The sequence below is a fragment of the Pygoscelis adeliae genome, unplaced genomic scaffold (genome assembly GCF_000699105.1).
Source record: "Pygoscelis adeliae isolate BGI_AS28 unplaced genomic scaffold, ASM69910v1 Scaffold149, whole genome shotgun sequence".
Lineage (NCBI taxonomy): Eukaryota > Metazoa > Chordata > Aves > Sphenisciformes > Spheniscidae > Pygoscelis > Pygoscelis adeliae.
This window is the reverse complement of record NW_008825494.1, coordinates 2,136,232-2,155,360: the sequence shown is the minus strand read 5'-3', so window position 1 is coordinate 2,155,360 and position 19,129 is coordinate 2,136,232. Positions and strand designations below refer to the sequence as shown.

The window sequence follows — 19,129 nt, the reverse complement described above, 5'->3', positions numbered from 1 at the left end:
CACGCGTGGTCGGACGTGCGAGAGTCGTTAACGAGCACGAAGCGGGCGGGCGGCGCGAGCAGCACAAATAGGCTGCGTTGCTCTGTGCTCTGTACAGGTAAAACCCCTCTAGATTGAAAATGCGGCTCTGAGCCGGCCGCAGGCAGAAGCGCGGACTTCCAGCCTTCAGATCCGGGTGCTGATTTTGTATGCGCTCGCTCTTGACGGACGTAGGTAAAACCGGAACGCTTTTCCCCACAGGCATGTCGTCCGTTAAGATCGAGTGCGTTGCCAAGGAGGGCTACAGGATCGGGGAGTCGCCCGTCTGGGACGAGAAGGAAAGCGCGCTCCTCTGCGTGGACATCACGGGTAGAAAGGTGTGCCGCTGGAGCTCGGTCACCAAGCAGGTGCAGGCCATCTCTGTGGGTAAGGGAGCGGCTCGAAGAGCGCTCTGCAGAACGCGAGAGCTGTGCGTTCTGACTTCGTACTGCGTCCCTGCCGAGCACCGGCAGGACTCCTGTAGGTGATGCGGCTGCATCCCTCAACAGCTGCATGGTGCTCATCTTCTGGAGGCCCTTCCCCAAAACCCGACTTTCCTAGGCCAGGGACACTGGGGCTTGTGCTGTGCACAGACACTAGATACTGGCTAGGCTTGGTCCTGAGGACTTTTCTTATGATTTTGTGCTATTGGGTTATATTTTATCTACTTCTCTTTCCTGTAAGTTGTTCACAACTTGCTCTCTTTTGTGAGTTGTCCCAGCAGTAAAGTTCTCCTGTTGCTATCTGTGGGAGTTTTGTTACTGATGTGAATGAGCAATGCCCATAACGTTTTCTTTATTGGAAGAAAATTTCCCGTAACAATTTAAGAAGATGATTTTTTTTTTTTAAGGTAACAGTGTCACCAGCTAGAGTCTCGATAGTTTAAGTATTTATTGCAGAAAGGAAGAGATGTGCTAACTCTCATAAAGAAAGAGTTGCAAATTCTGGATGTGATAACATAAATATTTGTCTGTCTGAAGACAGCTCCTTAAATGGTTTAAGTACTCACATTTATTACTTTCTCATGTTCAGTAACACTCGGTGAAAATCACTTGCTTTTGCCCACCCATAAGCTGTTCACGTTATTCACAATAAATTGATCTGGGTTTGTCTGCCCTTCAAATTACTGTTGTTACAGTTTTACGATGAGAGAAGGCCTGATACTAATTTTGGAAACATTGCTTCCCAAACTCACTTTCTCTTACCTTAGCTGAGGGACCGTGCTTCTCCCTGCCTTCCCCCAAACTCGGACCTACTCTCAAAGGTGTAATCTTTTACACGTGGCCTCTCTGGCAACGGCGAAAGAATAGTAGCTTAGTAGCTGAAGTAGCTACTTTTTTCTTTTTCCCCCTCAGTTTCCTCTGTTTGGTAGTAAAATAGTTGTAATTAATAGCTGTGCCTTTGGGAATACCATGATTGAAAGACCGAAAAAACCCCAAACACCCAAAGAGTGCCATGTGATTAAAGTAGTGGGTTGATGTCCAAAGTGGAAACTGAGAGAGACGTTACTCATTACTGAAGCTTATAGAGAATTACAACAACCCCACACTTAGCAGCAACTTCAAATGCCCTTTTCAACTCCACAGGGAAAACACCACTACACACATAACCATGCCCAGGGGGGAGACCTTATGGTCAGTTTTCTGTTCGGCATAAAATGGTGTTGCAAATAAATCAATTCTTGTGGATGCTGCTTGACAAAGCACGCTGGGGTGGCTGCGGAATGAGCAGGGTGCAAGGGCTAATAGAGCCTGCGCTGTATTTGTGCAGCGAACGGTAGGTAGTGTGGCTGTGTTCGTCTCGCTAGCCTGATACACCCTTTTCCCCTGAGGTGCTTTGTCAGGAAGGTATGGGGCCGTTCTTGTGGCCGTAGGGGCACCCGGGGGACCGACACCTCCGAGGACAGGCAGGCAGGGGTATGCAGGCTGCTGTGCTTGGGGGCTGCTCCCCCCAGGGTGGGAGGGAGACCCTGGGGGCTGCCCGGGTGGAAGGGCTCCTGTGAGCCATGGCCCCAGGTGTTTTGCTGGGAGGGCGAACTGAGTTGCGTTCCCAGGCTCTGCCAGCAAAGGCCCTGCTGCCAGTGCAGGCAGAAGAGCGCTGTTATTGGTGTGGTTACCAGCGATCAGGAGAGCAGCAAAATGACTTCCTTTGGCGGGTTCCTTCGGCGGGTGCCATGCACGGCTGAGGGGACTCTGCCAACCTCTCTGTGCTGGCACGGGAAGGAGAAGTGGCACCCACTCGCCCAGCGTAGATGAGCCCAGACCACCAGCAGCCTCAGCAGTGTGGTCACACGCCTCTAGGTGAAGGAGTAAGGAGTTGCTCGAGTTGAGCTTGCAATCAGCGGTGCATCTCAGGTGTTGGGGGCAAACAGCATTCAGATTTCTAGCATGGTGGTACCGCTGCCGGGGCTGCGAAGGGAAGGGGTGCCCCGAGCCAAGCACAAGCAGCCAGAAAGGAGCAGCTCCTCATGGCAACAGTGGTGGCTGGTGGTGGTTATAAGTGTTTGTGAAACTGTTACCTAATTATACCTCTGCAAAGCTATAAATACAAGAAATGTTTTATTTTTAAATTTAAAAGTTGGCAATTAGTCCCATGCATATTAAATATTATCCCAGACTTTATTGCCCTGTTTAAAGTTGTTATTCCTTGTATTGCATCTGATTGTAGGCTTTTACAGAAATGTTATCTTCACACTCATTCTGTGGTTTTTTTTTTTTACTAATTCCTTTATAATAACGTGCAATTGAGGTTCTACTGCATAATAGCTCAAATGAGTGTAAACTAACCGTGGAGCATTTACTAATTTTCTGTTTTGCTTTAACTCTTGGAAAGCTCTGCCACTCTGTGTGTTTTTGGTGCTGCTGGAGGCATGTCTGAACTGAATGGCAGAGCGTGGTGCAGGGGGGGTGGCTCTCCTGCCCAGTGTGACTTGTCCCAGTGCAGAGATACTTTTTGTCTCCACGAGTTACGACTGAACGGCCATGCAGGGCTGATTTACTCAGGAGCTGTGCTAAACAAACACAGTTGCTCCAGAGCTCTTGTGGCAATCGATTTTTTGCTTGGGGAGCAGGGAACCCCCACAGTAACCTGTTGTAAAAAGCATACATGCCTATAGCTGTCCCCCTTTTTATGGGTGGTTTTTTGTTTTTTTTTAAAGCACCCAGCAGAACCAGGTACTGGCAATGATTTTCGCTCCTGGGAGCAGTGGTAATACTCAAGTTCCCTGAGTTTATATGTCCCAAACTGGTGATTCTCTTCGTAGCAACTTTCTGTATGCATTAAGTATGCCCTCTTCTCATGAAGGAATCCATTTCTATATATTTAAACATCAGTTTTGTTGGTGGAAAAGTAGGTTGTTTCTCTTGCCTGTGGTCTCTCTGAGTTTGGTGTGACTGCTTGCGTGTCTAAAGTGGGCAGAAAAGAAATGTCTCTCCATAGCGCATACCTCTTTCCTGTTTCTCCCCGTTTCTAGATGCTCCCGTGAGCTCCGTGGCCCTCCGGAAATCTGGGGATTACGTCATCACCCTGGGAACCAGGTTTGCCGCTTTGAAATGGAAAGAGCAGCTGGTAACCACCCTTACTCACGTGGACAAGGATAAACCAAACAACCGATTCAATGATGGGAAAGTGGATCCTGCAGGGAGGTATTTCGCAGGTATGCTGCAGGCGGTTCCTTCCTTCTGCTGCTCCGTTAGGTTTTGGTGACAAGGTGCAGTGATCAGTTGTAGATGCAGCAAGTGTTCATTCATAGTTAAATGGTGGGGATTTTTTTTTTTGTTGTCTTCAAGCAGAGTTTAATCCTATTTACAAATCTATTTGTATCACCTGGACACCATCTAATCAGGACTATTTTTTTAAAAGGAGGCCCACTATTCCGAGCCTACCTAGTTCAAGACACTTGGCCGTGCCTCTTCTCTGTTGGCACCCTTGTTTTGAATACTGGCAGAGTGCCAATAGAAAATACTTTTCCAATGAGAAATTTATGATATTGTGGGTTTTGTTCTTCATAAATCAGAATTTATAGATGGTATTTCTAAAAACTGTGTGACTGTTCAGCCTGGAGAAGAGAAGGCTCAGGGGGATCTTACCCATGTGTATAAGTACATGATGGGGTGGCAGTAAAGAAGAGGGAGCCAGGCTCTGCTCGGTGGTGCCCAGTGACAGGACTAGAGGCGATGGACACAAACTGAAATTCAGGAAATTCTGTTTAAACGTAAGAAAACTTTTACTGAGGATGACCAAGCCGTGGAACAGGTTGTCCAGAGAAGCTGTGGAGTCTCCATCCGTGGAGATACTCAAGATACAACGCTGCCCTGAGCAACCTGCGGTGGCTGATGCTGCTCTGAGCAGGAGGTGGGCCCAGATAATCTCCAGAAGCGCCCTCCAGCCTCAGCCATCCTGTGATCCTGTCCTCCTGGTTTTTAAAACACCGTTCTGCACATCTGCCCTGTAGTTGGGTCCCCAGGCTTACCTTAACTTCCTTTTACCCAGCCTCTCAAGAGCTAGTCTCGACTGCCAACTTCGAGCCACAATGACGAGATTTGGTTTTCAAAAGGCTTTAGTAAGACTCGTTCTGGGGGAGGAGGAAATTTTTTTCCAGTCTCTCTGCTATACAAGACGTTAAGATTTGTGGGAAGTTAAATGCTGACCACACCTTTCTTAATATTTGAATGACTGAATGAAACGTTTAGCAGAAATCACGCTGCACACCATTTTTGCCACAGTTCAATGAAAAAAACAAAGGCTGTGTTTTGTCATCTTCTGCTAAAAGCAAGTACTTCTGAGATCTGCCTTTCTCTTTTGCTTTTAACTTGGTTTCTTCCCCGAATTTCTGAGGCCCCCGCATTGCTCCCTTCTACGTTGGCAGCGTGGTCATCATCATAGCGAGGGGCTGCCACCAAACCTGGAGGAGAGCCCACTCACTCTGAACCTGCTTTCTCCCCTTTGGGTCTGCACAGGTACGATGGCTGAGGAGATTCGACCTGCTGTGCTGGAAAGACACCAGGGCTCTCTGTATACGCTCTTCTCCGACCTCTCAGTAGTGAAGCACTTTGATCAGGTGGACATTTCTAATGGGCTGGACTGGTCGCTGGATCACAAAACCTTCTTTTACATTGACAGCTTGTCCTACTCAGTGGATGCCTTTGATTATGACCTCCAGACTGGAAAAATTGGTATGAATCGTTGTATTCTAAAATAATTGTTTGTGCCTAAAGATTGTGATGTTTGTTTCCACTCTGGTTATTATGCAGAGATGATCAAAGCTTTGGGAGCGTTTCTTCAGAAACCTCTTTAGAACAAAACAACATAAGCCATATTAACATTCATCTGCGCCCGCATAGGCTCCTAGCTCAAAGTAGTCAGAGGCTGTTGGTAATATTATAAAGTATTTAAATTGCGTGGCGGTGTTTGAGTAGTAATCTGGACTACTGTTACTAAACACAACGCATATCTGATCTTCCTGTGTAAAAAGGGCAAAGTGTTGCTTGTATGGCTAGATTTCTGCGGCTGCGTGTTTCTTATTCCTGACAGCATAGGCAAAGTAACAGAAAGGTTATAGTCTTGTGCAAAACCTCTGCTAGCTTCTCTATAGTTCTTTTCACCTTGTTTTGTTTTTTAAAAGATAAGCTCTTAGATGAAGATTCTGCAGGCAGAGCTAAGCAGCAAATGGAAAGCAGTAACTCAGAACTCTTCTTCCTTCATTTATTTAAAACAAAACAACCCCTTAAGGGCTTCTACAAGCTTGGGCAAAAGAAAAATTCCAGTGACTTGGACTGATAATTAGCTTTTGAGTACATGGACTGCAGTATTTTGCTTTAAAAGAACCCAGTCAATTTGATATTTAGTTTTAAAACTGTGAATTTAAAGTCTTCTTAGGTGTAGCATCTTGTCCCGATGTCTCTCTGCTATGGCTTACAATTGAATTTTTCTTTAGGGAAATAGGGTGGTTCTCCTCGCTCTCTCACCCGTGCTCGCTTGCTCTCTTTCTGTGGGCAATCTGACAATCCCCAGGAGCACAAAGGAAACTCATTAAAAATATTGCTACATATGAGAAACATTGAAGTTGTCAGAGCATAAAATAAACAATGTTGGAAAGTTGGTTTTAATTTTCTTTAATAACAGTGCATAAAAGTTCAGATAGAGTTGTTTGTTTTTAGGTTGACAGTATGCCTTTGAAGTTGATGCTTTTCCTAATTCTGTGTTTATATAAACTCTCAGTTTATATATCTGAAGGTCAGTTTTCTGTTGGAACAGTGATTATTGGCACGTTCCAGCAATCTGTTTGAAAAGTCTCCAGTTGTCTGACTGGAAGCAACCCATACTTGAAACGGTCCAAACTGCTTTTAGAACAAGTAATTAATTTTCTGAATATATATAACATTAATTTATTCGGTTATTAATTTAATTTTGTAAGTAGGGAGCATGAGTGGTGCACTAGAAAAGAACACCAGAAAAAAGGATTATACTTTCAACGGATAGAAACTGACCTACAGGCTTTCATGCTGAGAAACAACTGTCTCAGGAAGCAAACAGGGCAGCAGACACGATCTGTTTCTTTCATACCAAAGAACTCAGGACTTCAGCACAGCTTTGGAAAATAATAGTACGAATAACTCTTGCTGGGCTATGACTGGTAAAAATTTTAACAACTATCTCACTTAGTTTTGTTGTGGTTTTTCCTACCCTGCAGGCAACCGTAGGAGTATATACAGACTGGAAAAAGAGGAAAGCATTCCTGATGGGATGTGCATTGATACAGAAGGCAAACTCTGGGTAGCTTGTTATGATGGTGGGAGAGTGATTCGTCTTGACCCTGAGACTGGTAAGTCCTTGCAAACGGTGGACTGGAAAGAAGAAACAGAAGCAAATAATGCAAGGCAGTTTTTTTCCCCTCACAGAAATGGTACATCTGCTCTTTTTAAAACATTACTTTTCTTTTTTAAAGCAATTATATGTCCCTGCTCTCAAAAGTTAGCTTTGTAAATAAGTCTCCTTTGTTCCCAGCCTCTGTTGTGTTTGAAAAAGGGGAAGTTGCTGAGGGGATTACCGTTATGCTTGTGAATTGTTTGAGTTAGCATCCTCTTGTATCCTCCAAACTTAAGATCAGCATTTTACCTTATTGATAAATGATGCGGAAGAAAATGAATAAGCCATGAAATGGCAAAGATTACTTAAGCCATTTTTTGGTCTTGTTACTTCAGCATAGTGTATTATTTTGGGCAGCCTACTGAGGTTAATACAAGTCCCACATGGAACTGTGCCAGCAACATTTTTTTTTCTATTGAAAATTATTTATATGATAAATTTTGCAATTGAAATAATAAAAAATATTTAATGAATTCCACAGCATTTTATCATTCCCACAGTAACGTCTTGGGCATACCCATTGTCTGAGCCTGTCGTTCATGGCTACTCTCATTTGGACTTTGGTGGTCTGCCAGGCATGGTTTAGTCTGGGTAAAAAAACACTTGTGAAGCACTTCAGAGAGACTGAACCACACTGTCTGCAAGGGGCCAGTGGGTGAGAACGGGAGCGTGATTTTGACAGATCCCAGACAGCACAGGTTTGCATAACGCAGCATGGGAGCAACTGCACTGGGTTGCATCTGGGGTCTCTTGAACCCAAGTCCAGCCCTAACAGAAGTCTTGGGGTTTTGTGGGGCTGCAGATTCAGGGATGCCAGTGTCCCTTGATGTGTGCCTCTGCAGAGCACCGCAGACCCTGGCACACAGGTGCACCAGGCGGGTCAGGCTGCAGCCTTTCTTCTGACTCCACTGGAACCTCTTACGTGAGGCTCAGGCTGTGCTTTTCTCCTCACCTTTTGATTTGTACCCATGCAAGGTCTTGCCAACCTGCAGGACTTCCTCCTGTCCTGCAGAATCTGCACCCTGACCCTAGGAGGAGGAAGCTCCAGCTGGGAGATCCCAGCAGCTCTGGGACCTGTTTCTGGTCCCACATTCTCCCCCTTTGGTGGGCAGAGCACCCCTTGGTGACCTCTGCCAGCCCTTTGAATACCCTCCTGGAGCAGCGAACTCTACCATTTTTCCTCTCTGTTTCACTGTTTCTACCTTTTTCCGCCCTGGCCTTCACCTTCTTCCTTTTTCCACTTGTTTTCCCTTTCCTCCTCTCTTTTGGAGGTGTTTTCTTAAGGGAAAGCTGATGGGAATGGTGTCCATAAGCAGATGCACAGGGAGACTGTAAGAATAGGGAAAGCAGAGTACATATCCCTAGTGCATTCCCAGCTTTCAACTCTGCTCAGCTCAGGGTCTTTCAGAGCTGGATGTGATTTCGATGTATTGGTAACTGCCAGTGGATTTTCAAGTTTCTGTGAACTTGTTCTGTCTCCCCTCACCCATGTAAAACTCCCGGCACCCGCATCGAACAGTAGCAGGAAGTTTCACAGGTTAAGTGTCCATGTCAAAAAGAGCCACCTGCTTTGTGAATATCTCATGCTTATCTGCCCTCTCTGCGCTACCATTTTAAAGTAGTATCTAAAATCTGCAATTTGCTGAATTCTGAATGAATTGTAACTATTTAGGGAAATAACCCAGACAGGTTGAGGAGAACTCCATGAAAGCCTCTCTTTTAATGCACAATAGCTGTTAAGTGTGGCTTGAATGACTGTCAACCAGTTATAGATACATCCATTGATAAAGAGCTCATCTAAAGGACGTGAGGGGTTTTCAGGTTTCACTGATAGCAAAGCTTGGACTGCGTTTTAGGGGAATGGACGAGGAAACTTGTTGGGCATCTTTTCTAAGCGAAGGTTTTGAGGTTCAGAGTGAAGCAGCTTTTCAGGTCTAGGTTTCTTTAGCCTAGGTAGCTGCTGCCTTTAGATTCAGGATGTGCTACAGGGAAAGGCTGTGATGACTGATCCCACTGGGTTTGCAAAGGGCTCGGCTCAAAAGGGATGTCTAACTTGTACGTTGCCAAGTCATGTAGACGGAAGTTAGGTTTTGGCGGCCGGAAGATATCGTGCTGTACGGAAAGATAAGGCCCCTCTCCTAGTAGCCAATAGCATTTAGTGTGTGATGTAAGCAGAAGGAAGTGACATCATGAACCTAGGGTATATATTGCTGTGTTACCTTTCAATAAATGCCATTTTGCCATCCACCACATTGGTGTCTGTGTGCTGATGGCCCGAGCGACTCAGTGTTTGTCGCCGTGCCGTTCCTGAACCAGGTCGCTGCGCCTTATGAAGGCAACAGTCTTACCTTCTGGTCACTTCGTGACCTGCTAGTTTTATGCAATCGTGTCTTTTAATTAGGAATTAAATATTTTCCAGTTCTTCCTAGTGAATGTATTTTACATCCTTTAATTATACAGGGTCTAAAAGATTTGCTAAGTTTCTCTCTTTGACAGTTACCAAGCATAGATGAATACTTCAGGTGGATTTCAGAGCATCCAGGTACAGATTTTCTTGCATCTCCAGGAGGACATTGCTCATCTTAGAGCTTTGTAAACAATACCTTCTGGGCCATTATCTGCTGAGTGCACTCTGCAGGTACAGTCAGGGTCTCTTCCCTTGTCTTGGGGGCTCATGCCTTTCCTACAGTGCATGTTTTCTCCCTTTGAATGCCCTCCCCACTCATTTTCTCCGAGACTTGGTGTCAGCCAATTTCTAGGGTGGCCTCTGGAGCATTTGGTAAGCCACCATGTAGCCAGGTAATCCTTCCACTGCCAGCTGACTGGATAACCACAAAGTGCTGCTGGAGCCAGTTGGCAGGAGCGTTTTCTTGGGACTCATATTGGTCCTTGTCACTCCCAGGCAACAGGCAGGACTTCTTCTCTCCCAGTTTTCTAGATATTTTGAAAAACCTGCTCTTCTCAGGGAAGTAACAGGTAACCAGACATGCAAATAATCTCTGACAATCTAAATGCCATTACAATCATTTTGATTTGTTTTTTTTAACTTTGATTTTTACTTTGGCCATTGTGGGTCAAAGTTTGTGCCAAATAAGCTTATTATACAGCGTCAGGAATCCCAGAGTGCTGAAACTTCCCTGGCTATTTCATACAAGAGGCTCTTTCACCACCGCTCGCTTGCTGTTCTTTTATTTATTTTGGGATTAAAAGACGGTTTAAAAGTATCCAGCCCTCGTGTCAGGGTTTTCGGTGAAACGGAGGCAATTCCCTCTCAGTCCTATATTGTGGATGTACTGGTTACATCCATACTAGCAAGTGAAACGGATCAGCAAATGTCCTTTAGTCCTGCACTGTATGCCATATCGTAGCTTATTTTGCACAGCCAGGCTGTCTTCCCACACCAAAACAGAGCCCAGGCTGTCTCTGGGGAGTAGCATACCCAACTAGGTGGGCCAAAATTGTGCCAGGACTGCACCAATGGCTTAGTAATGTGGCTCTGCTTTTGCCTGTGCCTGTGCCCTGCTCAGTGTTGTGGTACAGGTGGAGCCGTTCGGTCTGTGCTTTTGTCAGTTCATTGCAGTGCTGCAAGGGACCAAGGCACAGCTAGTTGGGTGAGGGAAAAGGTTTTGGAGCACGTAAAAAGGAAGACAGGTGCCTGCTTTGGTAAGCGCCTCCTGGGAAATGGTGCCCCACTCTGAATGGATACGCTGAAGTTGACCAAAAACTTCTCATAGGTGTTAAGTGGGCCAGACTTTCCACTTTTTCTTTCTCCTTGTAGGGTTCCCAACATCAAAGTTACTCTCCTGCTATTTCAACACATTGCTAAACAGTCAGTTACTGTAAGGGGACCAAGCCCTTTACACACACAAATGAGGGGCCAGGGACTCTGCTTTTTTTGTAAGGACATTCATGTACATTCATGTGCATTCAGATTAGCACATTTCTAGAAAGCGAAATTCAACTGTAGGTAAATAAAATAGGCACAATGGGTATAAGCACTTACTGCCCCGAATTAGGAGGAATTTTTGAAGGTGTCTCGACAGCCTTCTGGTTAAGGCTGGAAGCAAACCGTCATTAGGACGGTAGCTATTTGTTGGTATAATAAATGCGTAATATTCTTTGTAGTAGCGCTAGTTTCTTGTAAGCTTCAGACATGTCCCGTGATGCCTATTTTATGCAAGCTTGATTTGAAAGGCTATTGAAATTTCAGGAGAAACTTCTAGGAATTAATCTTCCTTAACTGCAGGCAGTAGAGGTGTAGCACAAGTTATGCCTCCGTAGAGCTGCACAAGGTCTGCTCCGCTCCAGGCTTCCTTTGTAGTTAAAAGTAGAAAAGTCAGCAGGTCTAGGGCGTGATTCATGTGACCTATTTTAGGGAGGAATTACAGCCCATTTCCATTGACTGCATGGGCAGCCTAGATGATGAGCTCAGATACAGATGTCTGTGCTGTGGGATGTTAGCATTTAATTAGAGGACAGGCTGGGATTGGGGGTGGGTGGGATTTGTTTGTGATAACTGAGACTGAAACTTGTCAAATGATGCATCGTCAACAACGCGGTTTACAGAAGGCTGGTTTCTCCCTGTCACGTTGCTCATCAGTATGCTGAAACTTGGCTTGAGACCTCCCCCTGCCCTGGTACCTGCTTTTGTGGAACACCTGGCTCCACGCCGGTTATTTGCAATCGTTTGCTTAAATTTCTTGTCGTAAGTAGACGAACAGGAAACTGCATGCATGTTTTTCTCCAGGAAAAAGACTCCAGACTGTGAAACTTCCTGTTGACAAGACAACTTCCTGCTGTTTCGGAGGAGAGGATTATTCAGAAATGTATGTGACTTCTGCCAGTGATGGGATGGATAAAGAGTGGCTTTCACGGCAACCACAGGCTGGCGGGGTTTTCAAGGTGAATGATACTTTTTCCTGTCGTTTTAGAAGGCAGTTTTTTCCCTCCTGCATTTTTCAGGTAGCAAACCAGTTGGAGTGGTGGGAAGCAGGAAAAGGGTGGTTGTTAGAACACCAGTCACCTATGTTAAACTAGTGTTCGTATTTTTGGTTCCTGCTGCAGGACGAGAAAGTTAAATGTATTTAGAGATTTGAAAATACTTCGGGGTTTAAAAATCTGTAACAATGGTGATACTGCAAATTTTCTATGCCATCACCTCTTTCTACTTCTCCCCCTCCCAACACAGTTCGAGTTTTCTATTTGTTGTGGAAAGAATGTGTAAATACTTGTGTGTCTTAATCAATGGCTGATAAAAGCATCTGCTTTTATTTACTTTCTAGTTAGTTACAACTAAATTGTCTCTTTAAAAATTTGTCACCTTGGGATTTGTTTTAAAGCCCTGCTCTTCCATATGTGTGCATACCGAAGGTTATATTGTGAACTGCAGAAGTAAGGCTTAGTAGTGCCTGCGACGAGGCTTTTGGGGAACGGACTCTGGCCCGCGATGACTGAGCTTTAGAGAAAGAGCGTAGGTTGAAGTTCCTGGCTGTGATGAGCTGCTGTGTGCAAAATACGATAGGATGTCAAGTTGGGGGACGCAGTCCTTTTCTAAATTAAAGCATGTCTAGTTGTGAAAGAAAAGCCTGATAGCGGTGAATTATTGCACTAATCTTTTTTTTTTTCTCTCTGTTTTAATAGATAACAGGGCTAGGGGTGAAAGGAGTCCCACCGTATCCATTTGCAGGTTAAATATACTCTCTTCAGAATGGATTAGAGAGGACTGCCGTAAGCAAGACAAGTCGGAAGGTCTTATTCTGGTGTTCAGCATCTTTTGCTTTGAAACTGTAACACAATTACAATATCTCATCAGGAAAGGATGGAAAACTACTGAAAAATCTGGAATATTTTAAAACTGATCTCTTCTTTTTTTTTTTTCTCCCTTTAAACTCTATTACTTTAAATATCTGATGGTGCTTTCTCTGTTGTGCTAAAAAGGTTCTCACCCTAATAAACTACTGAATATTGTAACTTTCCTTTATGATTAAATAGTTTTTTGTTTATTCTCTGTCTCATTTGCAACCCATCCTATATTGATTTATTGATTAAACTACTTGTACTGTCCTTTACGTATTTTCAAAGTTCCTTCTAAAATATCCATTTGTGGTCTTACTGCTGCTTTAACTGGAACGTCGTTTGTGCCATGATGTTCTCAACAACTGGAACATTAATGCTGATTACTGTGTCTGCAGCTTCCTTTTCACATTACATTTTTAAGGCCTCAGCTGTGGTTGTGCTTAAATTAACTCTGGTCAGCTGGAGCCATGCATGTCATTATGTTGCTCATTTTGTTAAATATAAAACCAAACTTTTGCGATCAAGAACCATATCTTTGTCCATCCTCCAAAGATCACAGCCTGTTTTGGGGAGATCTGTGATGACAGGAAAGCATCAGGCATTCTTGGCCATTCGTGTTTAAAAGAAACCACCACTAGCATGTACCTCCTGCCGGACCAGCCCCCCGCCCCGAGCAGCCGGAGAGGCAGGAGGGGCCCACATGCCCAAGTGGCCACTGCTTCTGCAAATGTGCAGGAAAGGGTAATTTTTTCATAGCACCTGTTGTAAATGGCAAGCTTGTTCACTGGATTCCTTTTTTGCTGGTGACTTCAGGCCTGTATGTGCTGAAACAACTGATGTAGCTCAGTTGTTTTTTAAACTGCAGATTTTGCTCTTGACGTGTTAGGTGTTCCCATGCTTGTGCACTTCCATCTGCAGCTGAAATAGCTGTCCATCCCCGTCCTGCTGTGCGAGCGTAATCCACTGACCACCAACAAGAGGCTGTGCGTTTTCTCTGTGGGTAGCTCCAAGAATTAGTACATCATGGTTTTCCAGTGCATCTCTGCAAGCCTGTTGGGAGTTAGTTTCTCTCTGCTGGATCTGCTTGTGTCTGTTATGCCCCCCGAGTGTGCAGTGGGCGACGCGGTAGCTGCCTGGTCCCTGGACCACACCGAGGCCTCGGTGCTGCTTTGAACCAAGGGGCGTGCACGTGCAAGTCACCGTTTTCCTTCTTTAAAGCATGCGGGGTTATGTCTCAACAGCTGGAAAAACAGGAGGTTTAAGCAGCCCCACTTCAGGGCAGAAGGTGAGCGTGAGGCGGTGAAGGAAGCTGGGGCTTGTTTTTTGAGTATCCACCGTCCTTCGTTTGCTTTATGTGCCGCAAAGTAATCTCAAAGCATGGTAGAGGGAAAGTTTATGAGTTGAGGGAGATGGTGAATGTGGAAAATTTAGGGCTCTGATCTCGCTGAACTCACGAACCTGGTGATAACTGCAGCTCAGGAACCATGCTGTAGGGCTGCTGTGGTTGATTGCTAACGCACATTCAGAGATGCAGCAGAAACCAAGTAGGCAGAAACACAAGTAAGCTCCCTCTACCATCGCTATCACGTTGCAGAGGTTCCTGCGCCAGAAGGTTTTGTACCTTGCTCACCCTCACCCCACCGCGGTGGCAGTAGGATGATTGCCAGCACAGCGCAGGACTCCTGCCGATCTTTTTTTTTTTTGTTGTTGCTGCGCTAGAAAGGTAACAGCAAGAGCTTGTACAGGCATGAAAGAACTGGTCGAAGACTAGTTTGTCACCACTGGCCGAGAGGTACCCGTGAGACACAGGGAGGACACGGCCGCTGGAGCCCCTCACCCTCCATTCCGTGCGTGGGTGGCCCTGGGCAGATGTCTGGGGCACGCATGTCTTTGCGAGTGTGGGAGCAGGTAGAATAAGCTTCTGTAGAGATTTTATGGATAAATGCCACGTCCTCCTTCTGTAAGATCACCTGCTGGGCTTCGTCATGCTGGTTTCATGGGCATCACATGAGCAGGAAGAGCCAAGTCTGCCAGGAGAGTTGTGTTTTTAACGTTGCCGAAATGTCCTGGGAGCACGCCTTGCCACAGCCTCCAGTGCAGAGGCCACAGCTGCTTCCCGCGGCCCAGCCCCGAGGAGCCCAGACGGGCGCTGCTGGCGTATTTTGACTCGAGTCCCATGATGGAGCGCTGGATCCAGCAAACTGGAGTTGAGCGGTTCCCTCAATTAGGAAGGCTTCCTGACTTTTGTTTAATCCCTCGCTTATTAATGGTGCTCACCTCTTTGATCAAAGACTTGCACTGATTTCAATTAGGGTTGAGCAAGAGCCCAGTGACAGGAAAGGCTGTATCAGGAGGAGCCGCTGCTGTGCCCTGAAGGATTTCTTCACCCTCGTGACCAAAATCTATAGTCATAGGTGAAGCGTATTTATTCCCAACCACGCTGAAGAAAGCTCAAGTAATCCTTTGCTGGCAAAATAGCTCTGCGGAAATAAAAGCAGGCGGCACTGACTGCCTGGGGAGCTCCCGTTCTTCCCATCTTGAGCGCCAGGGAGGGACCGGGCCCTTCCTACAAAAGGGCGAAGCCACAAGAAGATAAGCCTTGGCTTCACTTTCGGACAACGCTGTCGAGTGGGATATTGCCGGGGTGAGTAGCTACACATGTACCTGCCTGGGGTTTTTAATAACTGTGTCTTCATTAACTCTAACCGTGTCTGTTGTCGTCTCCAAGCAGAAGACAGCCACAGAAGAGGTCTCTCTCTAGGTGAAGAATGACTTTAAGAGATCAGGACAATCAAATTATATGCAAAGTTGAGTTTCTAGAGTAATGAAACCTGGGATGGACCCTCAAGGGGAATAAGTGAGACAAGTGTAATTTGGGGAGTTGTGAAAAAAAGAGGGGAGCGATGGATTTACTAAATATTTGTAAAGCCACAGGAACAAATTCAGAGCTATTGTCTGAGCACATGCCTGTAGGTAACAGAAGACAGACAGAATTATTTAAATACCACATTAATACATGTGGTGCGCTAATGCCTTGATACACTCTCCCAACTACACTACGTTGATAAAAAATAGGGACTATAAAAAGAAACGGCAAGAGTTGCATCAGAGGAGACCAAAGCAGTGGGAAAGGAGGGAGGAAGCCACCCCAGAAGGAGACGCTGCGGTGGGACGTCAGCCAGAGGTACAGGGGGGCGTGGCCGCCTTTGGCCAACTTTACTATACACTTCTGCTTTGCAAGGCAGCGATGTTAGAAACAAACGAAGTGTGTGGTGGGGGCAGGCTCTTTACGTTTGGAAATAGTTAAAAGACTAGCTGGCTGGCTAGGAACAAATAGGTGCACCTGCTACTGCAGGGTTGCGCCACTCATTGACAGCGTCCACGAAGCCTTTGAGATGTGTCTCCTCCTAAAGTGACCAACCTCTGGAAAGGTAGACATGGGGGATGTTGAAACGGCGTGCTGAGGGTGAGAAATATGATACCTGTGCTGGCAGTCTAGAAGTCAGAGGGGTAGGAATAAGAGATGGTGCAAAACGCGGTGGGGGCATCCCCGGAGCATTTGCAGCCACCCGAGTAAATGAAAGAGACGTGCTCTGGTAGTGTTTTCACAGCTGCCATCCTGCCTAGTGCTGCTGATGATCCGGCATCTGAGCTGCTTGCCAGGAAAGCAGCATATGCTTTTTTTTTAAGTTGCAGCGAGGCAAATGCTTCGTCCCTCTGCATGACTTGATTTTACTTTGCCACAGCCTGTGGTGGGGAAGTCAGTCAAGTCACCAGAGGAAAAGAGCCGAATGGGAAATGTGGTTTTCTCCATCAAAATTCCTTTAGAAAAAATCCTTTGGGAAATATTATGCAGAACAAAAGATGACTTTTTTTTTTTTCCCTGCAGCTGAGAACCAGTTGCTTTTCTTTTTAAATGAAAGCAGTTAAAATGATCGTAAACCAGAATTTTCCTTTCGAATGTGTCTTCCAGCTGAAAATGCTGTGGAAAAAAAATGCATGTTGTTCTACATGAGCCTTCCTTCAAAGTTATCATTTAGATTTAAAGAAGGAAAGTGGAGAGTAACGTGAAAAATGTTGTGAGAGCAACCAGAGACAGAGGGTTTGTGCTGAACTGAGATGGAGCTGATGGCTCGGGCTGGGAGGCTGAGGAAGGCTGAGAAGGGTTCTCAAGGCGCCCACAACCAGTTTGCTTGTAACGCAGAGACCTTGGCGGGAGTTTGACTTGGAAATATTACTGGCTTTTTCACTAGAAATGTTTGAATTTGTCTCTGGCTTAGGGCTGTAATTTTTTAATCTCCGTTTTTGGATCGATGGTGACTATGATAGGATAATACTAGGTCTATCTCGGCTATTTGCTTATCTGGGAAAAATGTTCATCCTGTGAATCACTTGAACATCAAATTAAAATGTTCACTGAAGTCTTGCATGAGTAAAGAAACGCATTGCTCTTGCATGCTGGTTTGGGGCTGATTCCTCCCATGTGTCTTCTGCCCTTGCTTGAGTGCCGTGGGGGCGGTGACCACCAGCAGCAACCTGCCTCCCACCTCCCCCCCTTGCTGCAGCAGGCAGGACCCGGAGAGGTGCCCTGTCACCAAAACGCTGGTGGTCGCTCTGGCTCACTGCCCAGCTTGGACTCTGTCCCCACAGCAAGCCTGCCCTTGTTCGCCCCTTGCTGGACCAGCCGCTGGGGGGGGACCCGCTGTCACTTACCTCTGCTGAGTGGGGCTGGGTGGGAGAAGGCACTTGGCATCTTCTGCCTTCGCCTCCCACAGCCAGAAAAATGGCAGATGCCAAAGAAGGAAAAAAATGAAAGTCTTAAAAGCCAAGCAAGATATCGCTGTCCTGCAGCATCAGTGGCAATTGCCGAGGCTCCCTGGCCAAAGCCCTTTCCCGGGCGCGCTGCAGGCAGCAGCTCGCAGCTCTCTGCCAAGGCAGGGATCGGGCTTTGCATATTCGAGGTGAGGAGCCTGGCGAGGAAAGCAGGTGACTTTGCACACAGGAAGGTCCTGGCACAGCTGGGAATAGGAGCCAAGTCTTAATGATGCCAATAAGCCTTAATCACAAGAATATTTTTTTCCTTATTGTTCAAAGTGACTTGTACTACAAACCCCTCCCCTGCATCTTTTATTAACCTCCCCTTGTTATCATCCGAGACGTTAATTTGCCGCTAAATTTGGGAAGACTGGGCTAGCCCTCGGGGCGGCCAAATGGTGCAACATCTCAGTTTCCCTCTTCCACTCTCACGACATGAGAGAGAAAAACACCGAGCAAGGATTTTTCCGTCACGTGTTCTGCTGCTGGCACCGCAAACCAGACCATTCATAAGGGCTTTGGTCCGTGCCTCATCATTCATGTGACTGCTGACTGAATACAAAATGTAAAAGGTTACCTGCTCCGTGCAGATAACATCAACTATTGCACGTTTTTAATCATCGCCAAAAACAGCAGCCGGTTTCATTGGACCAGCGCTGGAAAAGAGACACCAACCCAGTTCTTGCAATACTTTCCTCAGCAGGTGCGTTGTTGTGATGAACTGCAGAGTTGCGCATAGGTGTCCTCCGTCTTGGTATAGATACTCAGCTGTTCGACCGAGGGAAAAGGGTTCTTAAAATTCCTCGGTTTACACAGACGGTTGTTTCACTGTGCGCACATTAAAAGCTTTAACTGTCTGACTGATTATTCAAAGCTTCATCTTGAAATTAAAAATGAAGTGATGAGTGCTTGCACGGGGGAGAGAGGGAGAGAAACAGCAAAGAAACCTTTTCAGGTTTTAAGTAAATTTTAACCTTTTAAGTCATTAATTTGTATTTTACCTGTATCTTAGGGGTACCAAAATGACCAATTTTTGTCAACATCATTTGAAAAGGGATGGGGACTGAGGATTAGAAAGGCTATTTTCAAATAGCTACCAGAAAGAGGTTTTAGTTTTTATAGCAGACTGGATGTTTTTACGTTAGTTTTCCATTCCTACGAGGAAATTTTTCTTACCGTCTCCAAATTCTGATAACTTTAAACAGTTTAACTTGGAAAACGTTTCAGTGACACCCATCAGCCCCTTGCTCTCTGTGAGGGGTTTAGGCACAAGTCCAGGAGACTAAAACACCAACAAAATGTTGTAGAGAGGATAAAGGCAGGGTGGACGTCATGTTTTTATCCTCCGGGATTTTGTTTGGGGAGAATATGGCAGGTTTTGGTGCTTTCTCCTTGGAATTGCTCTTTTTTTCACTGCAGACTCATCTCTGACGGGTCAGTGCTGTGGCAGGCAGGGTGCGAGGTGCTGCACAAAAAGGTGCTAGGCGGCAGGATGCCTCAGGACTGATGAAGCCGGGAAGTTTTGAACAAGGCTTTTGGGGTCATTCCCTCATTTTTCTCTCTGAGACGCTGTATTCTGTGAAATGCCGCTGCTACGTAGCTCCATGGAGTGCCGGCAGGGAGGGTGCGGCAG

The 19,129-nt window shown here is 45.9% G+C and overlaps 1 protein-coding gene across 1 annotated transcript; it reads left to right on the top strand.

Annotated features, from left to right (window-relative positions):
• The first annotated feature begins 52 nt into the window (after positions 1 to 52).
• Positions 53 to 12,865, top strand: LOC103923039 (regucalcin). Its single transcript, XM_009331287.1, has 7 exons — positions 53 to 97; positions 241 to 405; positions 3,491 to 3,673; positions 4,977 to 5,192; positions 6,710 to 6,841; positions 11,633 to 11,787; positions 12,526 to 12,865. The coding sequence occupies exons 2-7, from the start codon at positions 243 to 245 to the stop codon at positions 12,574 to 12,576; spliced, it is 900 nt and encodes a 299-aa protein (XP_009329562.1). The 5' UTR covers positions 53 to 97; positions 241 to 242; the 3' UTR covers positions 12,577 to 12,865.
• Positions 12,866 to 19,129: the final 6,264 nt, after the last annotated feature.

Excerpts from the sequence above, each read along its gene's own strand:
- LOC103923039 (XM_009331287.1), top strand. The coding sequence starts at position 243 with ATGTCGTCCGTTAAGATCGAGTGCGTTGCCAAGGAGGGCTACAGGATC. Across the intron at positions 3,674-4,976 it reads TGCAGGGAGGTATTTCGCAG|GTACGATGGCTGAGGAGATT; the intron begins GTATGCTGCAGG and ends GGGTCTGCACAG. Across the intron at positions 5,193-6,709 it reads CCTCCAGACTGGAAAAATTG|GCAACCGTAGGAGTATATAC; the intron begins GTATGAATCGTT and ends CCTACCCTGCAG.